Source organism: Stomoxys calcitrans, chromosome 3, assembly GCF_963082655.1.
Source record: "Stomoxys calcitrans chromosome 3, idStoCalc2.1, whole genome shotgun sequence".
NCBI classification, from domain to species: Eukaryota; Metazoa; Arthropoda; class Insecta; order Diptera; family Muscidae; genus Stomoxys; species Stomoxys calcitrans.
In genome coordinates, this window is record NC_081554.1 from 120,831,249 (window position 1) to 120,856,065 (window position 24,817).

The 24,817-nt window shown below is 35.7% G+C and overlaps 1 protein-coding gene across 2 annotated transcripts in view; it reads left to right on the forward strand.

Moving 5' to 3' along the window:
- The window catches only part of LOC106088742 (uncharacterized), a 35,248-nt gene that overhangs the window by 4,710 nt on the left and 5,721 nt on the right, over positions 1-24,817 (forward strand). For both annotated transcript variants that reach the window (XM_013254406.2, XM_013254407.2), the window contains exons 3-4: positions 11,250-11,878; positions 11,940-12,111. In XM_013254406.2, the coding sequence (XP_013109860.2) occupies positions 11,250-11,878; positions 11,940-12,111 (801 nt within the window). The remainder of the gene's footprint in view (positions 1-11,249; positions 11,879-11,939; positions 12,112-24,817) is intronic.

Sequence of the window (24,817 nt, forward strand, 5' to 3'; positions counted from 1 at the left end):
TGTAATTGAAAACCTTCGTCAAAGTATGGATAACGGAATGATATCCTTTCTCCTTCTTTTGGATCACAGTAAGGCCTTTGACACTGTAAACCATAATATTCTTGTCCTAAAACTTATGAAATTATTTAATTTCTCCGAGACGTCTTGCAAGCTGATATCATCATATTTGACGCAAAGATCGCAGTCTGTTTTTTATAACAATAGTTGGTCTAACTCTCTGAATGTCCTTAAAGGAGTACCTCAAGGTTCTATCCTTGGCCCTCTTTTATTTTCCATGTATATAAATGATCTGCCTGATGTGCCTGCAACATCTAAAATCCAAATGTATGCTGACGATGTCCAACTTTACACATACTGCAAACTGAAAGATATCCAAACCTGTGTGTCTAACATAAATATTGATTTAGACTTAATACATTGTTGGGCTGTTAATAATGCATTATGTTTAAATCCATCCAAAACCAAACTGATTCTGATAAGTAAAAGAAATGTGACAATAACTGATGATCTCGTTGTGAAAATTGGTAACTCTGTAGTGAATCTTGTACAAGTAGCCACAAATTTAGGATTGACTTTTAATTCAACCCTAACGTGGACAAATCACATTAATGCAACAGTTGGCAAAGTACGTGGGATGCTGCGAAATTTATGGACTGTTCGCTTGTCAACTCCTTTTCACATCCGAATGTTACTTGCAAAAAGTTATTTAATTCCCACACTGTTATATGGATGCGAGATATTTGCGAATTGTGATGCAGACACCAGTAGAAAGCTTAATGTTGCTTACAATGATATTGCAAGATATGTGTTTAACAAAAGTCGACAAGCTCGTATATCACAATTTACATACCAAATATTTAACTTAACTTTTTCAAACTTACTGAATGTCAGATGTCTACTTCTTCTGCACAAGGTAATCTACACAAAAGAACCTGAATACCTACACAAACATCTGAAATTCGCCAGATCCAACCGTGGCCTAAAACTCATTCAACCACGATTTGCCACACAAACCTCTGAACGACAGTACATTGTACATAGTACGCGTCTCTGGAACAACCTACCTCCCAACATACAGAGCATAAGCAATGCAACTTCATTCAAAAATGAGCTATTTAAATTTTTTAAATGAACTACGAATTATTTTTCTTTAAATGTCCTTAATATTTACTACTATAATTTAAAATGTTAAGATTAGTTAATATCCTTTTAAAAAGAATAATCATTATTTTATATACTCTATTGCGAATCAGCACATTAACATATAAGATATAATCTTGTTGTGCTGGTGTTACACTCAATAAACAAACAAACAAACAAACAAACATAGACTCCCATTGCACCCGAAGAAATTGACCTCCCCCGGCAAACCAGAGTAGTTCTGGCTCAATTACGTTCCGGCAGATGTAGCCGCCTAAACTCGTACAGAGCAAGGATTGATGCCGACGTGCAAGATGTAACCAGGGACCACACGATACACGTCACCTGTTAAACTGCCCAGCCAGACCCACTCGACTCAGACCCAGTTCCCTCTGGACGCAGCCCATCTTAGTCGCATAGTTTCTGGATCTTGACACTCAAAAGAATCAACCAGACGAAAGATTGTACACAACAAACTGCTACAACAACAACCACATATTGATCAAATTAAAAAAAAAATACAAATTATCTAACGTTTTGAGAATTGGAAAATTTGTTAGTAAGATGCTTAATGCTTTAGGATAACTAATGTAAATCTATTATTTGCTATATAGTTTAAAATAAATATAAGCATGTCGATGGCTTAATATAGGGCCTAAATCATTTTTTTCTGAAACGGCTTTTTGCTAATTCTGAAAAATAAATTTCAAATTTATAACGATTTCAAAAAAGTCAGGATTTTTAATTCTTCTGTGAACAAACGAAAAATATAGTTAACGTTTTTTGTTAATTCTAGAAGACAAATGTCAGATGCACCTTGCCCCAAAATTTCGGGCGGATACAATTGCATATAAGTTATTATTTTCTCCTCTTATAAAGTAACAAAAATCGCTCTTTTTATATTAACCCATCGATATGTATTTCTACTCTAGGTTAGGTTAGGAACATGATGGTCATTAAGGGCTCGCCTTGTCATATGGAGCTCATTGATACTCAATATTTAAGCAGAAGTCGGTACAGCCCTGTCTCTAACTGAGACTCTTCACTTGATACCGCTGATTGTATGCGACTGCAGTTACAGTTACTCCGTATGGAGCATTCCACTATCAGCAACCTGTGGACGCGCCCGTAATAACGAAGAACACCACACAGATTTGAATTCAAAGTTCCAGCTTGCGTGGTGCTCAAGCTAGAACTTTCAACTTCAATATATTTTTTTTTATTTATCAACAATATATATTTTATAAAAATATGAAAGAAAAGGCGGCGGGTAGCTGAATCATATGCGCCTGTATCTGTCTTATATACATGAGATTTTTGAATACTTTTTATATACGCACATTTGTTAAAAAAATTAAACCAATTCATAAATTTATTTTTTTTTTTTGGGTTTTTATTTATTTATTCTTTTTTTTATTGATTTTTCTTTTGTTTTTTTATACCCTCCACCATAAGATGGGGGGTATACTAATTTCGTCATTCTGTTTGTAACTACTCGAAATATTCGTCTGAGACCCCATAAAGTATATATATTCTTGATCGTGGTGACATTTTATGTCGATCTAGCCATGTCCGTCCGTCCGTCCGTCTGTCTGTCGAAAGCACGCTAACTTCCGAAGGAGTAAAGCTAACCGCTTGAAATTTTGCACAAATATTTCTTATCAGTGTAGGTCGGTTGGTATTGTAAATGGGCCATATCGGTCCATGTTTTGATATAGCTGCCATATAAACTGATCTTGGGTCTTGACTTCTTGAGCCTCTAGAGTGCGCAATTCTTATCCGATTGGAATGAAATTTTGCACGACGTGTTTTGTTATAATATCCAACAACTGCGTCAAGTATAGTTCAAATCGGTCCATAACCTGATATAGCTGCCATATAAACCGATCTTGGGTCTTGACTTCTTGAGCCTCTAGCGTGCGCAATTCTTATCCGATTAGAATGAAATTTTGCACGACGTGTTTTGTTATAATATCCAACAACTGCGCCAAGTATAGTTCAAATCGGTCCATAACCTGATATAGCTGCCATATAAACCGATCTTGGGTCTTGACTTCTTGAGCCTCTAGAGGGCGCAATTCCTATCCGATTTGGCTGAAATTTTGCATGACGTATTTTATTTTTACTTTCAACCACTATGTCAAATAAAATACAAGTCGGTTCATAACCTGATATAGCTGCCATATAAACCGATCTTGGGTCTTGACTTCTTGAGCCTCTATAGGGCGCAATTCTTATCCGAATGGAATGAATTTTTGCATGAAGTATTTCGTTATGATATCCAACAACTGTACCAAGTATGGTTTAAATCGGTCCATAACCTGATATAGCTGCCATATAAACCGATCTTGGGTCTTGACTTCTTGAGCCTCTAGAGGGCGCAATTCTTATCCGAATGGAATGAATTTTGCACGAAGTATTTCGTTATGATATCCAACAACTGTGCCAAGTATGGTTTAAATCGGTCAATAACCTGATATAGCTGCCATATAAACCGATCTTGGGTCTTGACTTCTTGAGCCTCTAGAGGGTACAATTCTTATCCGATTTGAATGAATTTTTGCACGAAGTATTTCGTTATGATATCCAACAACTGTGTCAAATAAGGTTCAAATCGGTTCATAACCTGATATAGCTGCCATATTAACCGATCTGGGATCTTGACTTCTTGACCCCTAGAGGTCGCAATTATTATCCGATATGCCTGAAATTTTGTACGACGGATCCTCTCATGACCATCAACAAACGTGTTTATTATGGTCTGAATCGGTCTATAGCCCGATACAGATCCCATATAAATCGTTCTCTCTATTTTACTTCGTGAGCCGCAATGGGCGCATTTCTTATACGAATTGGCTGAAATTTTACACAGGTCTCCAACATATAATTTAATTGTGGTCCGAACCGGACCATATCTTGATATCGTTTTAATAGCAGAGCAACTCTTTTCTTATATCCTTTTTTGCCTAAGAAGAGATGCCGGGAAAAGAACTCGACAAATGTGATCCATGGTGGAGGGTATATAAGATTCGGCCCGGCCGAACTTAGCACGCTTTTACTTGTTTTTATATAATTTTTTTATTTTTTTTTATATAGTAGAAAAAGACTATATCTAAATGACAAGGACTCTATGAACTATATGCACGAATTATTGGAATGATGTAATTGGCTCAGCCCTGTCTTATAGGTTCATCTAATCTTGGGAATTTGCATTCACTTAAAATGTAGCCTACTGAAAGAATAACATTACAAAAATTACATATACGAGGCTCCGATGATAAAAAAGCCTTGTTAACACTAAGACTGGCCAACAAAAAAAGTCATTTCCTGAAAGTCCGCGATTGTGGTCTGGTCTGCTAATAGAAATGTTTATCGTCCCGAAAAGTCATGGACTACCTCCAATAAGCAACGTTCATTTCGGATTTCATTGACTCGTACGGGAAACTATTGCCTTAAGAGGACAGGGCGAAGCTAAAATTCGAGACAAGCCCAGGGCGTGTCTGGTAATCTAATTGGCCCATTAATTATCCACGATACCAATGTGATAAGAAATTTAAACAATCTCGACATCCACTTGAAGCGGTTGGGGTAAGATAAAATTAAAGATCTCTTTGCAGATCACCTTTAAAGCCCTGATGACACAGACTAACAGTACAGATTAGAAATTTTTGCGTTGAATTGTTGCATGAGTCATAGCTGCAATAACTGCGGCTAGCTCATCAGAAAATATTCCAATCCTATCAGTTAAACGGCACTCATCCAAGCTCTCATAATCCAGATGAGAAACATGTCTTACAACCGAAAACGAAGTATTTACACCATCAAATAAATCATCCGCGTACAAGATCATCTCAGGTTTGTAAGACGAGATCTTACGAGCCAAGAGGGACCGGTACTCGGAAGGAGATGTAAAGTTCTTGCAGTTAAAACTACAGCTATCAATAATCCGAATACTGGAGTTAAAGTTTATCACGGGAGGTGGTTTCCGGGGTAATTTAATACCATAATTAGGAAAAAAGAATAAAATCTTGCCTTTAGATTAAGTGGACAGATTAACCCGAGAATCCAAGTGACTCCGAAATGCATCATGCAAACCATCAGAAGACAGCGTTATGGTCCTGGATGCCTTATTGACAGAAAATCTCTCGAGAAGTCCGTCGAAGTAGGTGAATTTAGCATAAATTCGCAATGCATCTATAGGAGTTGCCCTTAGTAGTCCAGTGACTGCCCTATAGCACTTGTTCATGAACATATCTTGTCTACTCATGTTAAATTTCGATGTCCAACTGTAAAGGTATAATGACATGAGACAAGACACCGGTCACAAGAGATCACAAATACCAATCACCGTGTCGAATGGGGCCATTTCGACTAGAGGAAATGAGTCGAAGAATGTTTTGTATCCTCTCCATCTTTGACAAAGTAATTTGACATGTCCACAATTTCATCTTGACGGCTATAGTAATTTCATAATCAGCAATGCGAATTTCCAGGAGATGACCTCTTTTTCGTCTACAGACGTGAAGAATTTCGGCCTTATCCAACCTAACAAACGTTTTCGAGTTCGTACACCATTCCTGCGCTGGTGATCCTAGATCCTCCTGGCAAAGGTGTAAGCATAAATATTATATAACACAACAGACAGTGGTGAGACTTGTGACACACCATTGCACATTGGAAAATTTTCAATGTAGTGACTGTCAACTCTCACGTATATCCTCGGATCAATAAGAATTGAAAAAACCCAATGAGCTACATATCTATCAGCCAATTCGAGAACAATATGTGTCACGATCACAAGATCAAAAACCTTTTGGAGGTCAGCCTAAAATAATAGTGAGTGCTTGCTTTGGGAAAGGTTTAATCGCAAGATCTCTTCAAGGCAGTGACATAAATTATAGTTGGAATAATTTTATGTATTATAATTATATTATAGATGGAAAGGAGGAAAATTTCTTTCCTTCTTAAATTGTTGACTCGATGAACACGCGGGCCGGAAACGGATTAACTGAGTTGAGAAAAATCACTTCAATGTTTTGATATAGCTGCCATATAAACCGATCTGGGATCTTGATTTCTTGAACCTCTAGAGGGCGCAATTCTCATCCTATTTAGCTTAAATTTGTACAACGGCTTCTCTCATGACCTTCAACATACGTGTCTAGTATGGACTGCACACTAATTGGGGGGTCGCCGGACCTCAGAATTTGTCCACTGTGACGCTGAACACTTGGTTTCAAATTCCGGCGAGAACATCAGGAAAAAATTTCGTGCTGGCGACGCTTGTGAAATTATTACCAGAGATCAGCCGTGTAAACTTCTCGCTCTGGGTCAAGGACTTGATAATAAACAGGGGTCCATTATCATTGATTTTAAATTTGTATCGGATACCACTTATTGATATCAGAGAAGTATCTCTGCTCTTCCTTAATTTAATGTTCATGGGAAGCATTTTTACTAATTGGGTGTAATAAAATCTCACCTATTTAAATACGATTCTCTGAGATTCATACGATTCCTACAAAGGTAGGAAGTTTTTAATGTTTATACTCTCCACACTAGAATGGGGTTATATTAACTTCGTATTTTCGTTTGTAACACACTAAAATATTGGTCTAAGATCCCATTTTCCATCGCTATGACATTTCTAGCCATTTCCGTCAGTCTGTCCGTGTGGCAAGCACGCTAACTTTCGCCCCTCTTTTTTTTTTTTTTAAATCGTAAATTGCAAAAATTATTCTGTTACTGAACTCAACTTACTCAAACTTTTTTTTGTGAAAATAGTCGTCGTTATTAGGTGCAGGAACTGGCCCATTGGCGGTGACATAAAGTCAGAACTGAATTTTCTACTGATTGCCAACACACTATTTATACGCCGACCCTTATCTTTCAACGCCTTCAAAATGTGCTTGCCTTTGCTATTATCCCCCACCATAGGATGGGGGTATACTAATTTCGTCATTCTGTTTGCATCACCTCGAAATATGCGTCGTCATGTCATTTTAAGTCGATATAGCCATGTCCGTCCGTCTGTGTGTCTAAAGCACGCTAATTTTCGAAGGAGTAAAGCTAGCCGCTTGATATTTTGCACAAATACTTTTTATTAGTGTAGGTCGGTTGGGAATGTAAATGGGCCAAATCCGTTCATGTTTTGATATAGCTGTCATATAAACCGATCTGGGGTCTTGACTTCTTGAGCCTCTAGAGGGCGCAATTCTCATCCAATTTCGCTGCAATTTTGAATGAGGTGCATGTTGTTATGACTTCCAATAACTGCGCTAAGTATGGCGCAAATCGGTATATAACCTGATATAGCTGCCATATAAACCGATGAGGGATCTTGACTTCTTGAGCCTCTAGAGAGCCCAATTCTCATCCGATTTGGAAGAAATTTAGTACAACGGCTTCTCTCATGACCTTCAACATACGTGTCTAATATCGTCTGAATCGATCAATAGCTTGATACAGATCCCATATATCCGATCTCCCGATTTTGCTTCTTGAGCCCCTACAAGGCGAAATTCTTATCCGAATGAACTGAAATATTACACAATGACTTCTACAATGTTCAGCATTCATTTATGGTCCGAATCGGACTACAACTTGATATAGCTCCAATAGCAGAACAGTGTTATTCAATATTCTATGTTTGTCTAAAAAGAGATACCGCGCATAGAACTCGACAAATGCGATCAATGGTGGAACTAAGCACGCTCTTACTTGTTTTTCTATTCATACAAATGCTTTTGGGCCTTTGCAAGGCGTTTTCTATTGAATTAAGCAAGGTTTGCAGCTGTGTTCTTGCCATTTTTAACAGCTACCAAAAATGCGCGTGCACCGAATTGTGTCTGTCAGAAAAAGAAACGGTGAAGTGGGAAAAGAGGTATTTCTCTCTGCATTTTATCAAAATAAAATTCCAAAACCAAACAAAAACAAATTTGATAATGTAGTATAATTATATTGTAATTTTAAACATTTCAATGTAAATAAAATGAACATCGTACGAATACCGGAGAATCAACCGATGCATCGTACGGATTTATTACGATTTGGAAACGCAAACTTCCCTGGAAATCGGAACAGGCCTGCTAGTAATTCCGTTTTCACTGGTGCTATTATGAAGATTTTATGTAGTTATTTGTTGATTGGATAAAGAGTTATTGATTTATAAAGTTGGTCGAGTGAATGTCTTTTCGTGGGTTATTGGGCTTATGTCTTGGAATGACTTATGTCATTGGTTGTATTTTGCGTTGAAGATTTTGATGTCGATGAAGTAGTATTACTACCATTTACAATCTGTGCAAAAATGGATTTTCATACATGGGGTTCTATGAGATGTGTGGCTGGATTAGAGTTGAAAATTTTGCATGCTTCGCGGACAGCGCAACGATTGCTTATTTTAATTTTATTGACTGACTTGTGCTTGAGATAAGTAGGACATTTGGGGTCGTTTGATGTAGAATGGCGGCGCTTCCTATTACAATTTTCTTAGGAAGAGGCCCTGCGCATAGTGTAACACTTTTGCAGTGGCTTTTGGTGTGGCCAAGTTTCTGACAGTTTCTCGATTTGGGTATGAGCTCATTAACTATGCACATGGTGTACCCTACCTAAACGCGCGTGCATTTATTTTATTGAAGGTGATAATAGCAGCATCTGTGTCAACAGACTTTCTTTAAGCAGTCTCTCTTCCGAGTAGTTTTTGAATTTTGTCAGCGAAAATTTTTCCGTAAGAACAATTAAGTCTGTTGTATACGAACAAAATTGTCACTGGAATAATGTCGATATGTTTTGCATTAACAAACTTCTCTGCAGCTTTTAGGTTATTTGCTTTGATCAGCAAATCACTATTTTTGAGCTAAGTTGCTTCACAATAGTCCTCCGATATAAGATCGAGACCCCTTCCGACTTGAAAAATTTTATAAGATTTTTTTGGAAGATTTTTATGAAACTTGGAATATCCAATAAATTCAATTAAAATTTTAATTGAAATTATGCAAATTTTATATTAAAATGTTTGCGGAAAACGCGCTGTAAAGGGCGCACCTTGATTTCGATGCAACGTGATTCACATATGTAAAATTCCAGGAACACTAATTTGAGGTTAATGTTTGGGTCCATAATCACTCCTTAACAATTAAAAAAAATATTGAATCAATTAATTTTTGAATTAATGGAAAAAATCCGTATTCAATTAAAATATGATTGATTGAATAAATTTTTTAATTGAAAACATTTTTGTGATATTTTTTTCTGGGTAGGTATAATAACATATTAAAATAAAATAATGTTTTTAAGTACCACGTCTACCTTCTTCCATGTCCCCAATTCATTTTTTACATTCTTATTTTTATGCTTTGCACTATTTTGGCATAGCACTTTTTAAAATACACTGTTTTTATGTAACAATTATTATTCATTATTTTATTTTATTGAGATAAAAAAAACACTTTCTATTTTTCTTGATATTTTTTTTTCTAACCACGCCACTAGTCATATATTTGGCTCATTCGCACTTCTGCGCATTACATATGGGTGAAAGAGGACACAACAGAACGCAGAAATAGATACTCACAATTTGTATTTTTAAATAACAATTTAATTCGTACAATTAAGTATATGTTGATGTTATGCGTTTTTACAATCACTTGCCATGATACAAAAAAACCGGATTTTAATGTCAAAAATAATTAAAGCAATTAACACTTTGTTTGAAGTGTTTTTTTTTTTTATAAAACAACACTATGTTTAATCGGGAAATTTAGGTCTATATTTTGTCTGTGTAAGTATAGAGTCGATTACTGGCTTAGGTGTATGTCCATCGTGGCATGAAGCGGATTAATATCCGCACCTTCTTTTCAACCTAACCTATGTATAATCGAAGGTGGTCATAATTTCGGTGGTCGGACGAACTTGTTTGAATGTCTTCCTGCTCCAATTTATTGTCATTAAGGGGGTCCAATGATAAAACACGTAACTGATTGTAATTCACTTATTGAAATTAAATTTTATTAAAATTGGGTTTATTCGAGTGTCACAAAATTGTTTCTTTTCTTTAACGTGGGTAAAAAAAGGTAAAAAATTAAAACGCATGCACAAGAAAGAAAAGAAAGGGTAAATTTATCTTTGTTCAAGTCAGAGATAAGCTGGTAATCACAATAGCGAAAACAATGCTTATATGGCTTTTGCCCAATCAAGACTGTCCAATTTAAATGTATATAGCAGATATAATTATATATAGTCCCATATCCAATTAAATCTACTACCAGATATAATTATATATTGCATTAAGACCTTGTGTTCGAATTTTCAATAAGAAACAACAAATATACGAAAATAGGTCGAACATTTAAATAAATCAAATTTGAACATATTATAGCATTAGATATAATTACATATAGTTGGATTTGGCAGATCTACTTGGATCTGATTAGAACCAATTTTATCTGATGTCAGATATCTTTAGATTTGACCATATAAATTTTTTTTTGTGGGAATAATATAAATTTGAAATTTTCATGATTTTTCGGTATCATATTCAATGCTTTCTGTTTAAAGAATTGCATAGCAAAGAAACTATGAAAGTTAGGCAAGTGTGTGCTGTTGTCAAAACACTTTGACTGGCATGGTGGATCGCGATTTCTGATACGCCATGTATATTCATCAACACCTTTGTCTATTTAATTAAGATGCTCTACATACCCAACGACTATTGAGTACGGTATAGAACACGCTTTTGTTTTGAAACAGGGCTCAATATGTCCTCTAACTCTCCTTAGCGCAGTAAGAGAGAAGAAGGCCTAACTTTCCACCATTCCGATACAAAGTAATCATCAATGCTAAGAACAACAAACACATCAACATTGTAAAGTGCTACCATGTAGCACCACAGCCTCTTATGAAAGCAACAGAACATCTAAAAAAACGGTTGCCGAAAACGGTTCAGTAACATAAAGTTTAAAACTTTCAATATTTTTCATCATAAGAGTTATGAATTACAAACCACATTGTATTAGCTTTTAACCACATTGTATTAACTTTGGTCGCCTGTTTCTTTGAAGCAAGTGAAAAAAAGAACTGGTTTATGTACTAATAGTGATTTTCTTTTTTAGATTAACCGCACCTTTAGTTCTGTTACTAAATCGATATTCTTCAGTCACGATACGTTGAGCGTAGGATTTGTATGCCGTTGGTTTGAACAAAACTTAATACGTTTGGTGCTTTTGGTTCACAAGTATTGCGTTCATACCCTTTCAACAGCTTATCGGGGACTTGAGCAAGAGGCTCAGTCATGTGGAATCGAACTGCAAACGCCGGTTTTGGAACAGCGCAATCCCTTCCCAGAAAAAAACGAAAATGCAGCGTCCGGTGATACTGTTGACGCTTCCTCAACTTTAATGCCCTTGTCGCAAGCTTGGTTGCTAGCCGGAGCTTTACCACCTTTATATTCTAAACCTCAGAAAGTTACATCACCCAGTGCTAATAAGGCCTCTGCAGCCCAAATATTTATAGAGAAATTGTCTATGATGCCCTCGCATTGGACGTTATTATACGACTCAAACGAGCATGGTTTGGGCGCCAATCGGTTTTTACATCACGTTCTGGGTTACCGAGGACCAACTTTAATATTAATACATACAAAAGATGATCAGACTTACTTAATTGCTGCACCCTCAGAATGGAGAGAAACGCATCTGTATACTGGTGGCGAGGGTAGTTGTGTACTGCAGTTGTGGCCAAAGTATGTTTTTCTAGCCATTTAACATTCTATTTGTTTCTCCTAATATATATAAAACTTTAAGATTTGTGATCCTGGAAAAGAAGCCGAATATTCTTTACCTTAATACATCTATACGAGGTTATCCAAAAGGTTTGAGAGCGGCATCCGATCCTAGAAAACCGATTATAGCGGTGGATGAGCATTTTGAAAATGTCGACTGCAAAGGAATTGCAGCGGTATTGCTATCTATAGAAGTAAGTAACAATAAAATTTTGCTATGTAGTATATAAGTAGTTAAGGTATAAAGTGGTTTTTGTTATTGTTGCTGTTGTGGTAGCAGTGTGTTGTACATTGAGGTACACTATAACCTAATATAACTACCATATAAACCTATCTTTCGGTCGAAGTCAACTCAAAAGATAGGTTTGTTTGGGAGCTATATCAGGTTATGGGCCGATTTGGACCATACATGACGTGGATGTTGGCGGTCATAGGCGAAGTCAATTTGCAAAATTTTAAGCAATTCCGATAATAATTGCGACGTGCAGGGGCCCAAGAAATCAACTCGGAGATCGATCTATATGGGTGATTTTTTTGAGGTTAGGATTTTCATGCATTAGTATTTGACAGATCACGTGGGATTTCAGACATGGTGTCAAAGAGAAAGATGCTCAGTATGCTTTGACATTTCATCATGAATAGACTTACTAACGAGCAACGCTTGCAAATCATTGAATTTTATTACCAAAATCAGTGTTCGGTTCGAAATGTGTTCAAATTTTGACAAATTTTGTTCAGCGATGAGGCTCATTTCTGGTTGAATGGCTACGTAAATAAGCAAAATTGCCGCATTTGGAGTGAAGAGTAACCAGAAGCCGTTCAAGAACTGCCCATGCATCCCGAAAAATGCACTGTTTGGTGTGGAATCATTGGACCGTATTTTTTCAAAGATGCTGTTGGACGCAACGTTACGGTGAATGAACACATTTCGAACCGAACACTGATTTTGGTAATAAAATTCAATGATTTGCAAGCGTTGCTCGTTAGTAAGTCTATTCATGATGAAATGTCAAAGCATACTGAGCATCTTTCTCTTTGACACCATGTCTGAAATCCCACGTGATCTGTCAAATACTAATGCATGAAAATCCTAACCTCAAAAAAATCACCCTTACATATATATATATATATATATATATATATATATATATATATATATATATATATATATATACATATATATATGTTAAAATTTTCTTTTAATTTTCGTAGTGGAGCACAAAGTTGTGCTCCAAGAAACACGAAAATTATGTAAACCTCATATCAGAGACGATAACATCACAAGAAGGCAACTTAGCATGTGAGAAGTAAATTTCCATTTGTATATAATTATAATAAACTATAACTCTTTTGTTGACACTCAAATATTTATTTTTCATAACTTAGTTTAAAACCCAAACAATTAAACACAACAACTAGCTTAGCTTAGCTGCGAGTTACCGGGCACGTCCACAGGTTGCGAATAGTGAAATACTCAATGCGGAGTAGCTGCAACGACTGTCGCGGACAATCTGTGGTATCGAGTGGAAAGTCTCAGTGAGAGGCCGGGCGGCACGGGTTCTTACACAAATACTGAGTGCCTATGATGCTCGATATGACAAGGCGAGTTAATGGCGCCTTTAAATAACCAATGGTGGGAACAAATGTTCCTGAGGCATGAAAAAATTGCTACAACAACAACTATTTTTACTTTTTGAAGATTGCTAAGCTCAAAAATTGGCTCTGAAACTGGTCATGGGGCCTATCGTGCAGTAGTTCAAACTTACGTTTCGGTGGTTTAAAGTGCGGATACGGAGAAAAAGTGCAATGTAAGGATATTAAAACAGGTTCAGAATAAGTGTTGTCATTAGAGGAGCAATAAGAACCACGTCTACTAAAGCAATAAACACCTTTTTAAGTGCATTGTGTCCCTTAATGCATAATGTCCTTTTTATTGGACTTTTTATTTCTTACGCTACAAGTTCATTTATATCAATGTTTTGGTAAAAGTTATAGAAAAGATATTAATATATATAACAATTTACAATTATTTTGTAATTTAACTTCTCACCTATCAATGAGTGCAGTCCGATTTTGATGTTTAAGCTCAATGATAAGGGGCCTCCTTTTTTTAGCCGAGTCCGAACGGCGTGCCGCATGGCGACACCTCTTTGGAGAGAAGTTTTACATGGCATATTACCTCACAAGTGTTGCCAGCATTAGGAGGGGAAAGCGACCGCTGAAAATTTTTTCTAATGGTCTCGCCAGGATTCGAACTCAGGCGTTCAGCATCATAGGCGGAGGTTTCTCATCGAATACCAGAGGTGATAATTGAGGTCGAGTGCGAAACACTTGCCTGCGGCACATTATTGGATTGTCAGAGCTTTGGTTTTGCCAATACAGGATGATCCAAAGACTGAGTTCTGTTTCCAGCTGCCTGACCATAGTACAGTCCTGCTGGCGGAAATCCGGACGATCCAAAATGCTTGATGTGGTGCGAACTTAACATAAAAGTGCATATATACAAAGCAAAAACAGATAAGGGGAAATATGAAAAATAGCAAAGTCAACACATTTTATCAATCTAAATGAGAGAATAAACAACACTAATCAATTGCCAAAAATTTAGGAATTTAGGATCGGTAACGTCATAGCAGTAGCTACCCAGCAAACCAAATTTCGGATCAATCTTCGTACTGATTTCTGTCCGACTAGTCTGAGGGATATTTTCACCCATTTCTTTGCTCTATTTTTGTTATAGTTGTATTTTGTTTGCCTATTTATGTTTCTCTCCTGCTTGTTATAGTGGCGCTCATAGATGTGTGCGTGTCTACTTTCAAATATTGAATTCCATTTTTTTTGTTTAGCAAAATGTGGTTGTATCTCAGCTTTGATTATTTGAGCGCTAAAAAGTAGGCACCGATTTATAGTCTTAATTGTTGCGTTCCCAATTGCAACTTCATGCGTTTGGTTAAGAGTGCATTTGTTCAAGAGCGATGTTGTATCTCTTTGAAAAAAGAAAGAAATGAAGGAAACAGTAGATGCAAGTGGCCCTTTGAGTTGGGTTTGAGACCTATATGATATACAGATATTGTGTATACAAAAATTCCGCTAGGCCTGCGATATTTTTTTTTGTAAACTGCGATATTTTGTTTGTAATTGAGTTCTCTTATGAAATTATTGTTTGGCGTGGTTTCGCAATTTTATTCAATCGTGAGTTTTCGGTTGTTGGCTATAAAATCACCTATGTCTAAATGCTTTGTATTCTTGAGACCAGGGATTTGGTTTTGTGTGCACAATTGTTTTTCTCGGTGCAACGTTAAGAGGAAAGGAGAGGCTTTGTAAAAAGGATTTCTAAAATCCTCCAAGATTAGTGATGGTATCCCTTTCTTGCGTGGATTTTACGGTGTCTGTGTGACTATCCATTTTGCATGGCCGACGTTTTAAAACTTTTAGATTTTGCAAGTGATTTCTTTTCCATCTTATTAGTTTCTTCTCGTTTCCCTTGTTTTTGATTCTTCCACTAACAGTGCCTTTGCTTAAATGCGCAGGTTCGGTTGGAGCTCTTGATTGTGTCTCTCTCAGAAGGATCACTGCTGAATCGTATCTTTGGCGCATATTTCTGTACCCACGCAGAACTAGTCTCTCTAGTGTCGTTGGCGTGTTACATCTGCTCGTACAAGACATGTTGAATGCCGCTTTAACGTCGGCCTGCCCGAAAGTGTGTTGGTGTAGACCTCGTGAAGGATTTCCAAAAATTTTATGAAAAGGAAAAATAAATTATTTTTCTCGTCTTCGCAATCCCCGGCAATTTGTCTGGAGTGAACGAAAGAATAATTTTTTTTCTTTAGTTTTATTCAATCATTTGGATTAAGAACTTTGAGAGGAGTAAATGTTGGGAACAAAAGGTTTTAATTCGAAAGTGTGATCGAGGCTCGGCATTTTGCGAGCAGCCCATACAAAATAGATTTTTTTTTTATAGTTGGTAAAGAGGTGATTTTTTATATTAATAACCGAAAAAGAAAACCAGCAGAACCACGTAATTAATTCCCAGTCATTGGCTCCTGTTTCAGCATCTTCCCAATGGAAGGCCTTTCATCGTTGGATTATGGAAACCGGATATTTAATTTCCCCACATTGACAGTAAAGTGCTAAATTGCAATACTGTGTTTTATACTGCAAGACGGTATACCGCTACTGTTTTGTTAAATTAGTTTTTTACTTCTCGAAAAATATCAAATGCAAATTTATTTTGTACTTAAAATAATAAAAAAAAAATCACAACTCGTGCTTTTTGCCAACGTGTTTAAAATACGGGTTTTTCTATCATTCAGCGCTGTTGAACTGCCTCGCACGCTTCTTTTGTCGACAGACATTTCGAACCTGTGTTAAGAGATGCATGAAGTATAGTTTGACAAGCATAGAACATCCGCGCATATTTATTGAAGCTTCGGTTCAATTGATTTATTTGAAATGCGAATTTCATTTCTTTTCCTTGTTGTTGTTAGTAAGCGGACCCAGTTACTAATTGCTTTTGTTAAGCTGGCACACAAGGCGGCTAGCTTTTACCTGTGTACATACCCACTATTTCATTACATTGCACTGTACATACGCTTCTATTTACCACCTATCGATCGTTGAACTCAACATCTGTTATCACACATTTTATACAATTCTTATGTGCCTTTATATAAAAACAGGGGTTCCCAACCTGTCACCCCATCTCATATTTTGTTTTTCTTTCGCATCTACAATTAAAAATGTATAATTAAACTTATAATTACATTTCTCTTTCATATTATTATTATTATATTTTTTTTAATTGATCACCTGTGTATATCTTTTTGATAATCTTGAGTCTGGCCAACTAATCCCGGGCTTGAAATTGTAGGGTCTTATTATAATAAGAAAAGAAAAAGAAGAAGGTCTAGAATGGAATTTTGAGTGATATTTTGCATCGGGTTAAGGTCCAAATTTTGATTGTAAGAAGGAAAATGAATTGTTTAAATAAAATGTCTAATTTTGCAATGAATTGCTAAGCTTTTAAACCGATTATCTGATTTCCTCTAAGCAGCCGGATATAATGGCGAGAGATCCAAAGTGTTCATCTGAGAATTTAACGAGGTTTGACTGATGAACAGGATGGGCGAGCAGTGTGCAGTACCACCCAAATGCACACAATCGTTAGGATAGAAATAGTTTTGAAGTGTCTGTTGTGTCCTATTTTCTATCTTCCTTTTTCATTTAAATTTTAAGCACACTTACTATCTAAATTTTAAAAATTAGCAGCTGTAAGCTGTAAATCAGCAATACTCCACCCCACCGACGAGCGATAAGGCTGGTAACCTGCGTGCTTCCGCTAGGCTTTCCTTCCCAGACCATTTTGAATTTGAATCTGATGGATTTAAATTTCAGTTTTAGGTATAACCAAAAATTGCATGCTACAATGTTTTGTGGGCTTTTTATGCTCCATACGTCACAGACGGAATTTTTTGTTTTTTTGCTTGATGTTTTTACATAATTTTTTTTAGTAATTGAACCAGGTAAATATTATGTCCAAATTCTTAATAAATATGATTTATGTAATTGTTGTTACACTTGAGATGTAAATATGTCCTAAACACATTGACACGTGGAATGCATATTTACACATCCAATTTCAATACAAAATTACTTCCGAAATGGTTCAAAATTCTTTACGAAGTTTCGGTAAAATTTTATAAAGAAAATAAAGATGCATGAGGGAAAGGATGGAGCGAAGTATGAATTTTATATTAACGCAACGGACGAATTCTTGACAGAACTGGCTCCAACGTATTCAGTAAAATCACATATCTTTTCAATTCACAGAAAGGAGATGTAAATTATCCTGTAAATTACAGAACAATATCATTTATCAATAATGCGGCAAGAATTCTAATGGGTATTCTAACAATAGATTGGTCAACTGGGTCGAAAGAAATAAACTTATTAAAACTATCAGAGAAAAAAAAACTATACGCGGTTTTTTGTTGAATTTGGAGCCACATTCGATAATGTATCCAGGAAAACTCTTATATATATGCAAACTCTATTCATTAGAAATTTCATGTCGTTTTACAAGAATGATAGAGAATATATACGAAAACACACAATCAGCTCTGTGAAATGGAAATGAACTACCATTTGTTTCCTATACTGTATCAGAGGTCAAGCAAGGCTGTTTACTATCACCACTTCTTGCGTTATATATAAATAACATGTACGATTTCTAGAAGGTGGCCTTGACATAGAAGGCGAAAAAATATGCGTTCTAATGTGCGCATAGACATTGTGGTTATGTCCAAGCATATATTGGAGCAGTTTTGATTTATGGAATATGGAAGCTAATGCGAGCAAGTCAAAAATAATGTTTTTTAGCAACAATGGTAGACTTCTGAAAGTCTGGAGAGTGTTTTTTTAAACGGCAAAAAATTAAATTGTACTTGAAATCAATTATCTCCGATTAGTATTAACACCTAAACGACTTATTTGCCACAAAAACGAGCCATTCAAAGCACGTGATCCCAAATTAATGCCTAAATTGTGCTAAAGCCTTGAGTAATGTCAAAAGATAATAATATAATTTTTTCCAAAAAAAATATATAAAGTCAACAAAATTTTACAGATAAAGCAAAAAAAATAAATCTTAATAATAGTGAATCATAACATTTATAATGGAGTGTGAAGAAGTGCAATTTCCAAAACAACTCAACTTGTCTGAACGGTTGAGATGTTTTTCAAAACGAGTCAATGTAGACACGGCGTTAGTCTGAACATAGTGTAATATGTCAAACAAACCCGTTTTAAGGTTTCATTATGTTTTGTGAATAAGACCGTCGAAGTAAAAAAGAAAACTTCATTAATTTTTTTCAAAAAAAATTCTCAGAAAATATTTTACTCACACATGCTTATTAGCACTGGCTGATGACATAAATGTCATAGCCGCAATATTCTGAAAACTAAACAATGTTAATATCAATTGAATTTAATTCACAGAATAAGCTTAAACATTAGTTACGGATATCGCTCCAAACTATCAGATTGAGTATTAAATTCATACTGATTGATTTATTGGAAATTTGTAAACTACAATATTTCTTATCCTAAGTAAAAAAGACAAAACAAACCTAATATAAATATTGTTTTTGAAAATAAAGAATAATAGCACTACGTCACGTGATTCGTGAGTGAGATCCAAATCTAATAACGTGATCGTGCGTGAGCGCAAATAACGTCTCACAACGCTAAACGTGACTCACGAGAAAATCACGAAACTGTAGATATTACGACTCATTAGAAAATCATGACTAAGGGTTGGTATTCCATTTCCGCTTTCGGAAAAGTCGCTAAAATTTTTAATTGACGACAATCAAATGTTTTTGTTTCCATACCCAAACACGTTTTTTTATCTGCATTTATTGTTTTCTAATTAAATTTTTTTCGGAAATAAATAAAAAGAACTGACCATTTAAACCAATAAAACAAAACAAAAAATTATGCTGGCAATGGTAGCCAATGATTGCTAATATAATTTGTTTATGCAATTTTCCTCACTGCTTTTTCGCTTATTTTTTCTCCTACTTTTCGCCGACGTTTGCAAAAAATTATTATTCGCTTAATGGAAAATATTTTTTCAAACGTGATTCGTAAGTTTTTCGTGGGTCGTGATTTTTCTTATGAGTCGTGATTTTTTCGTGAGCGTGCGTTAACGTGAGTAGACATAAAAAAGTCGTGCGTGAATAATTTTTTTTTGTCTCGTGAGCGTAAGTGAAAGATCACTCACGTGCACAACTCTAACATAAAAAAGAACATAAAAATTAATTAAAATTATCAACCTTAAATCAGCGAAAGGTGCAAATGTAATTTATTAAAAAAATATTAAATATATTTTTAATACTTTGCATTCTGAAACTATATTACATTCGAAAGTAAAACTCCCATAGATCACATACGACGGCTCCTATATAAGGAGCAACACTTGGTGTTGCTAGGTGTAATCTCACAATTCATTGGAAAGTTTCATATCTTCTTGCATAACCGTACTCACAAATATTGAAGTGGATTATCGCAGGAGTGCATGGATGAATTTAAATAATTGTATGGCGATGAAGCACCATCCTGTAGCACTGCGAAAAATTGGTTTCATGAATTCAATCGTGGCCGACACTTGCTCAAATACGAATTCCGTGGAGGTTGTTCCAGAAAATATTGATGCCGTACGAGAACTTACAAAACAAGATCGTCATGTGACATGCTGTGAGATAGAAGCATCCTTGGACATTTCCTCCAAAAGCATACTTTCGATATCGGTTTAAAAAAAAATTTATTCGCGCACATTAAAAAAATGCTTGGTCAATGATTTTTGTCGCCAAAAAATGGTGTTGAAGCGTTCAAAAGCAATGTTTCGCAGGTGTCTCAATCGGAGTGGAAAAAAACTTCGACAATTGGTTTGAGCACACGCAAAAATGTATAAATCATGCTGGAAATATTTTGAAAAACAATAAAACCATTGTTAATGTTAGCTATTAATGACATTGTTAATGACTAAAATTCGCATTTTCATTATTAGACCAGGCATTTATATAGCAGCCCTCGTAGAACACCAACGACCGCATATTGATCAAATTAAAAAAAAAATACAAAATATCTCCCTTTTTGAGAATTGGAAACTTTGTAACATGCCTAATACATTAGGATTACTAATGTAAATATAGCATTTGTAATATATTTTAAAGTACAAGTACAGGGTAATGGCGGGGGTAGTCAACCTTTTGATACCTTACCTTAAAATTTGCTTAAATTTTATTTTTTTTTTTTAATTTAATTTTTAAATCGAACAAAGTCGACCAAAATCCAAATATAGTGGGAGTCTAGAGGAAATCTTTGTGCAACATTTCTAGAAGATCTATTGATAAATGCGTAAGCAAAGACCATAAAAGTAAAACTCGGGAGATACATATAAATGGGAGCTATATCTTAATCTAAAATTTACCATTGATCAGAAGAGTCATAAGTGCAACATAAGGACTATACAACAAGTTCAGAGAACATATTGTCTTGGCATAGGCGGAGCGATGAGGACCACGTCCATAGACATACAGATTAAATGTGAGGCAGCCACTGCGGCTATGAGACATAAGGCGATGGGAGAATGGATTGAGGATGGAAGCAGCTCATACCATCGCGGTATAATCGAGGCAACGATAGGAAACTGGAAGGAAGGGAAATTGTCTCCGATCAGATACCTAAGACTACACTTGAGGCACTGCTGCCAGCGGCATAGTCTTGGACTGACGGAATGTTAGTATTGTCGTCTGAAGATCGTGTTACACGAATGAATCAATGCTAGAGGACAGAGTGAGCCTGGGGGTCTACATTGAGAACCCAGGGAAGGAGATCCGTTTTCGACTGCCTGTCCATATTACGGTCCTGCAGGCGGAGATCTCAGCGATCACGGAATGCGTGAGGTGGTGTGGTACTAATGCGAGGACGTCGAGTGTGAACATCTTTACGGACTGCAAAATGGCCATACCAACCAGAACGGTAAGGTCACGAACAGTCTTGCAGTGTAAGAAGGAGATTAACGCCTTCCCTGAGGATGGCACAATCCGCATCGTTTGGCTGCCGGACCATAACGGAGTGAGGGGGAACGAAAGGGAAGACGATTTGGCAGTGAAGGCCGGGGAACTGCCGTCGATAAACTTGGTTAACCCGAAACCTTTCGGGTTGACGCAGTCCGATCTAAGGTAGTGGGCGACATACTCGCATGTAACTCTTTGGAACAGCGAAACAGTCGGTAGGACAAAATCGGTGCGGCAAGGCAAGCATGTGTAGGACATGCGGGGAAGATAATGAGACGGTGGAGCATTTTCTATATTATTGCCGGCTTCCGCGGCCAACAGACACTGGTACTTATGTGGGGACACGATACCAGACAAGAACCAACTTAGGGGAGTGGTATTGAAAATAATTAAGGATTTTGAAAGGATTCTTAACTTAAAATTTTCTTTTTCGAGGTTACTTTATAGTTTTTAGAGCGCACAACAAGCCGATTATTGGCTAAGGTATATGTCCATAGTGACATGGGGCAGATTAATGTGTGCACCCTCTTTTAACAAAATTTTAATAACATTTTGTCTAAAGACAAATTTTCAGCGTAACCCCATCGATTTTTTTTAATAAAATAAATTTGTTGTGCCTCTCTATGCATTTTGCGACACTACACACAAAGAAATGTTTTATTGAGACGCAACGGTTGATGCTGTGCAGTGCTGTTTTGTGTATAGGCAGTGATACCTACACCACATGCGACGTGCCTTTCGTTTTAAAACTCCGAAATGATCACCCTGATTAATTTACATTTAAAAATAATACAGTCGGATACTGTCCGGCTGCCGACCATTGGCTAATATTTTTTTTACAAATATGGCAATTGATGATTGTTACAGTAGGAGTTGGACAAGTCTGTTTTGTTATAATGTCTTCATTTGGTAGAAATTTATGAGGTGGAGAAGTTTTTTTTCCTGCGGCGCTAAAAAAGAAAATACTCTTAAGAGAATTGTTTTAACCTAGAAGACATGCCTTTTTTGACAACATCTATTAATGAGTTTCGGTGCTACCAAACAAAATCGTGATCTAGGAAATCAGTCAAATGCTATTACCAAACAAAAACACATTTTCTGTCTAACTTTAAAAACAGGGTTTTTGTTTTTCTGTTTCGAAACAGATTGACCTATGGTCTGCAGCCAGACAATATCCGATTGTATAAATTATTTCAAGACCTAATAAATTTAGCACAAAACATTTGAATTTAAAAATAATTATTTCAAACGGAACCGTTTCGTTTTTTTTTTTCTTGAAATTCCAAATATTTACAGTACAGTATTATTATGGGTAATCACTGATTATGGGTAATCACTATATAATCAGTAATAGTAAGCAGCGATTTTTACCGTAGATTTCGCCAAAGTGAAATATTTTTTAACAAATGTTCAAAATTTACTATTTGAATTTGTGATTTTCTTAAATAAAGTCTTTTTACAACGTAAAGACGTTGCTAATAACGATACCTTTAGTGTTATGTTAGAAAACCTTTAATGCAATTTAGCGAGTCAAATTTCATGTTTATAAAAAACTGCAAACTCCCTAAGTATGGAAATCTGCTAAAATAGGAAAGATTTTTATTCAATACTACTAGTCAGAAGTAAGTTTTATATTAAGCTTACGTTTGCCGCTACGGCATTGAACATCAATTAGTGGGCATCTTGGTTGGTTGAAAGAAAACTTTTTAAGAATATTTGAAAACAATTTTCTTTTTGAAAATTATGATTTTTGAGGAGGACCAAAAATATACATTAGGTGGCGAAAATAAATTAATTTAAATAAAATTTAAAATGCAAATAAAATTGACAAAGAAAGAAAAAATTTTACATTTGCAATAACGTAGAAATATCTTCGTATATCTGATTTTTAGTTCAACCGCCTTTTCTTATTTTATTTTCAATAAATTAGGAAAATTTTAGAACTTATTAAGACATGATTCAAATCTATATATTGGGTTGCCCAAAAAGTAATTGCGGATTTTTCATATAGTCGGCGTTGACAAATTTTTTCACAGCTTGTGACTCTGTAATCGCATTCTTTTTTCTATCAGTTATCAAGTGTTACTTTTAGCTTGCTTTAGAAAAAAAGTGTAAAAAAAAGTATATTTGATTAAAGTTCATTCTAAGTTTTATTAAAAATGCATTTACTTTCTTTTAAAAAATCCGCAATTACTTTTTGGGCAACCCAATAAATATAAAAAAGTTACTTGACTGACTGATCATTGCCCAGCCCAAAGCTAGAATCCTGAAATTGTGCACGAATGTTGATCTTGGGCCATAGGCACGGGATAAGGCTGGATTTGGTGATATTCGTACGGTTGGTTCTAAAATACCAAAAACTACGAAAGGGTACATATTTGCCCAGCGCGAACGGAAAGGATTATGGTCTTGGGCTCAAATTAAAGAGCGTCTCGAAAAAAAGGTTTGGTAAAAAAAATTGTAAAATCTTACCGGAAGTGGGAGAAATAGTACGTTTAGTACCGAAATTGGTACTCACTTTGTAAATTGAACTAGAGATCTGAATTTTGTAACTTATGTACACTATGGCAATCCTAATTGGGCAACTATAAGGGTTTTTGAAAATTTGTACATTTAGGTACTAAAAATAGTACCAAAAATTTACAAAATGGGTGAACTTTGCACAGGGCGGATAGATAGGGTCGAATTTTGAAATTTAACTGAAATTACATCTGGTGCAAAAGGATGAGGGAGAAATCAAAAAAAAAAAATATGGAAAAATAGTACTGGTAACGGAAGAAAACGTACGTCTAGAACCGCAATTGGTACCACTTGGTACAGATGGAGCTCGAGGTCTGAAATTTGGTATGTAGGTACAACTAGGAAATATATGATGGGTGACTGTGATTTTTTACAACTCGTACATTTTGGTACCAATGTTGGTACTTTATGTGCAGATGGTAAAACTTAGAGGAATGAAGGTAAAACTAAGAAATATGTGATGGGCGACTAAATGTTTTTTTTTTTTAATTCGAACATTTTGGTACCAAAATTGGTACTATTTGGTAAATTTTTTATAGATGAAGCTAGAGTTCCGATTTGGCATATAGGTAAAACTAAGAAATAAATGATGCATGACTATATGATCTATTTACGATCCGCACATGATGGTACCAAAAGGGGTACCATTTGGTACTGTCTTTATAGATGGAGCTTCAGGTCTGAAATATGGCATGTAGGTACAACTAAGAAATATATTATCGATGACTAAATGATCTATTCACGATCCGAACATTTTGGTACCAAAAGTGGTATCATTTGGTACTTTCTTCATAGATGG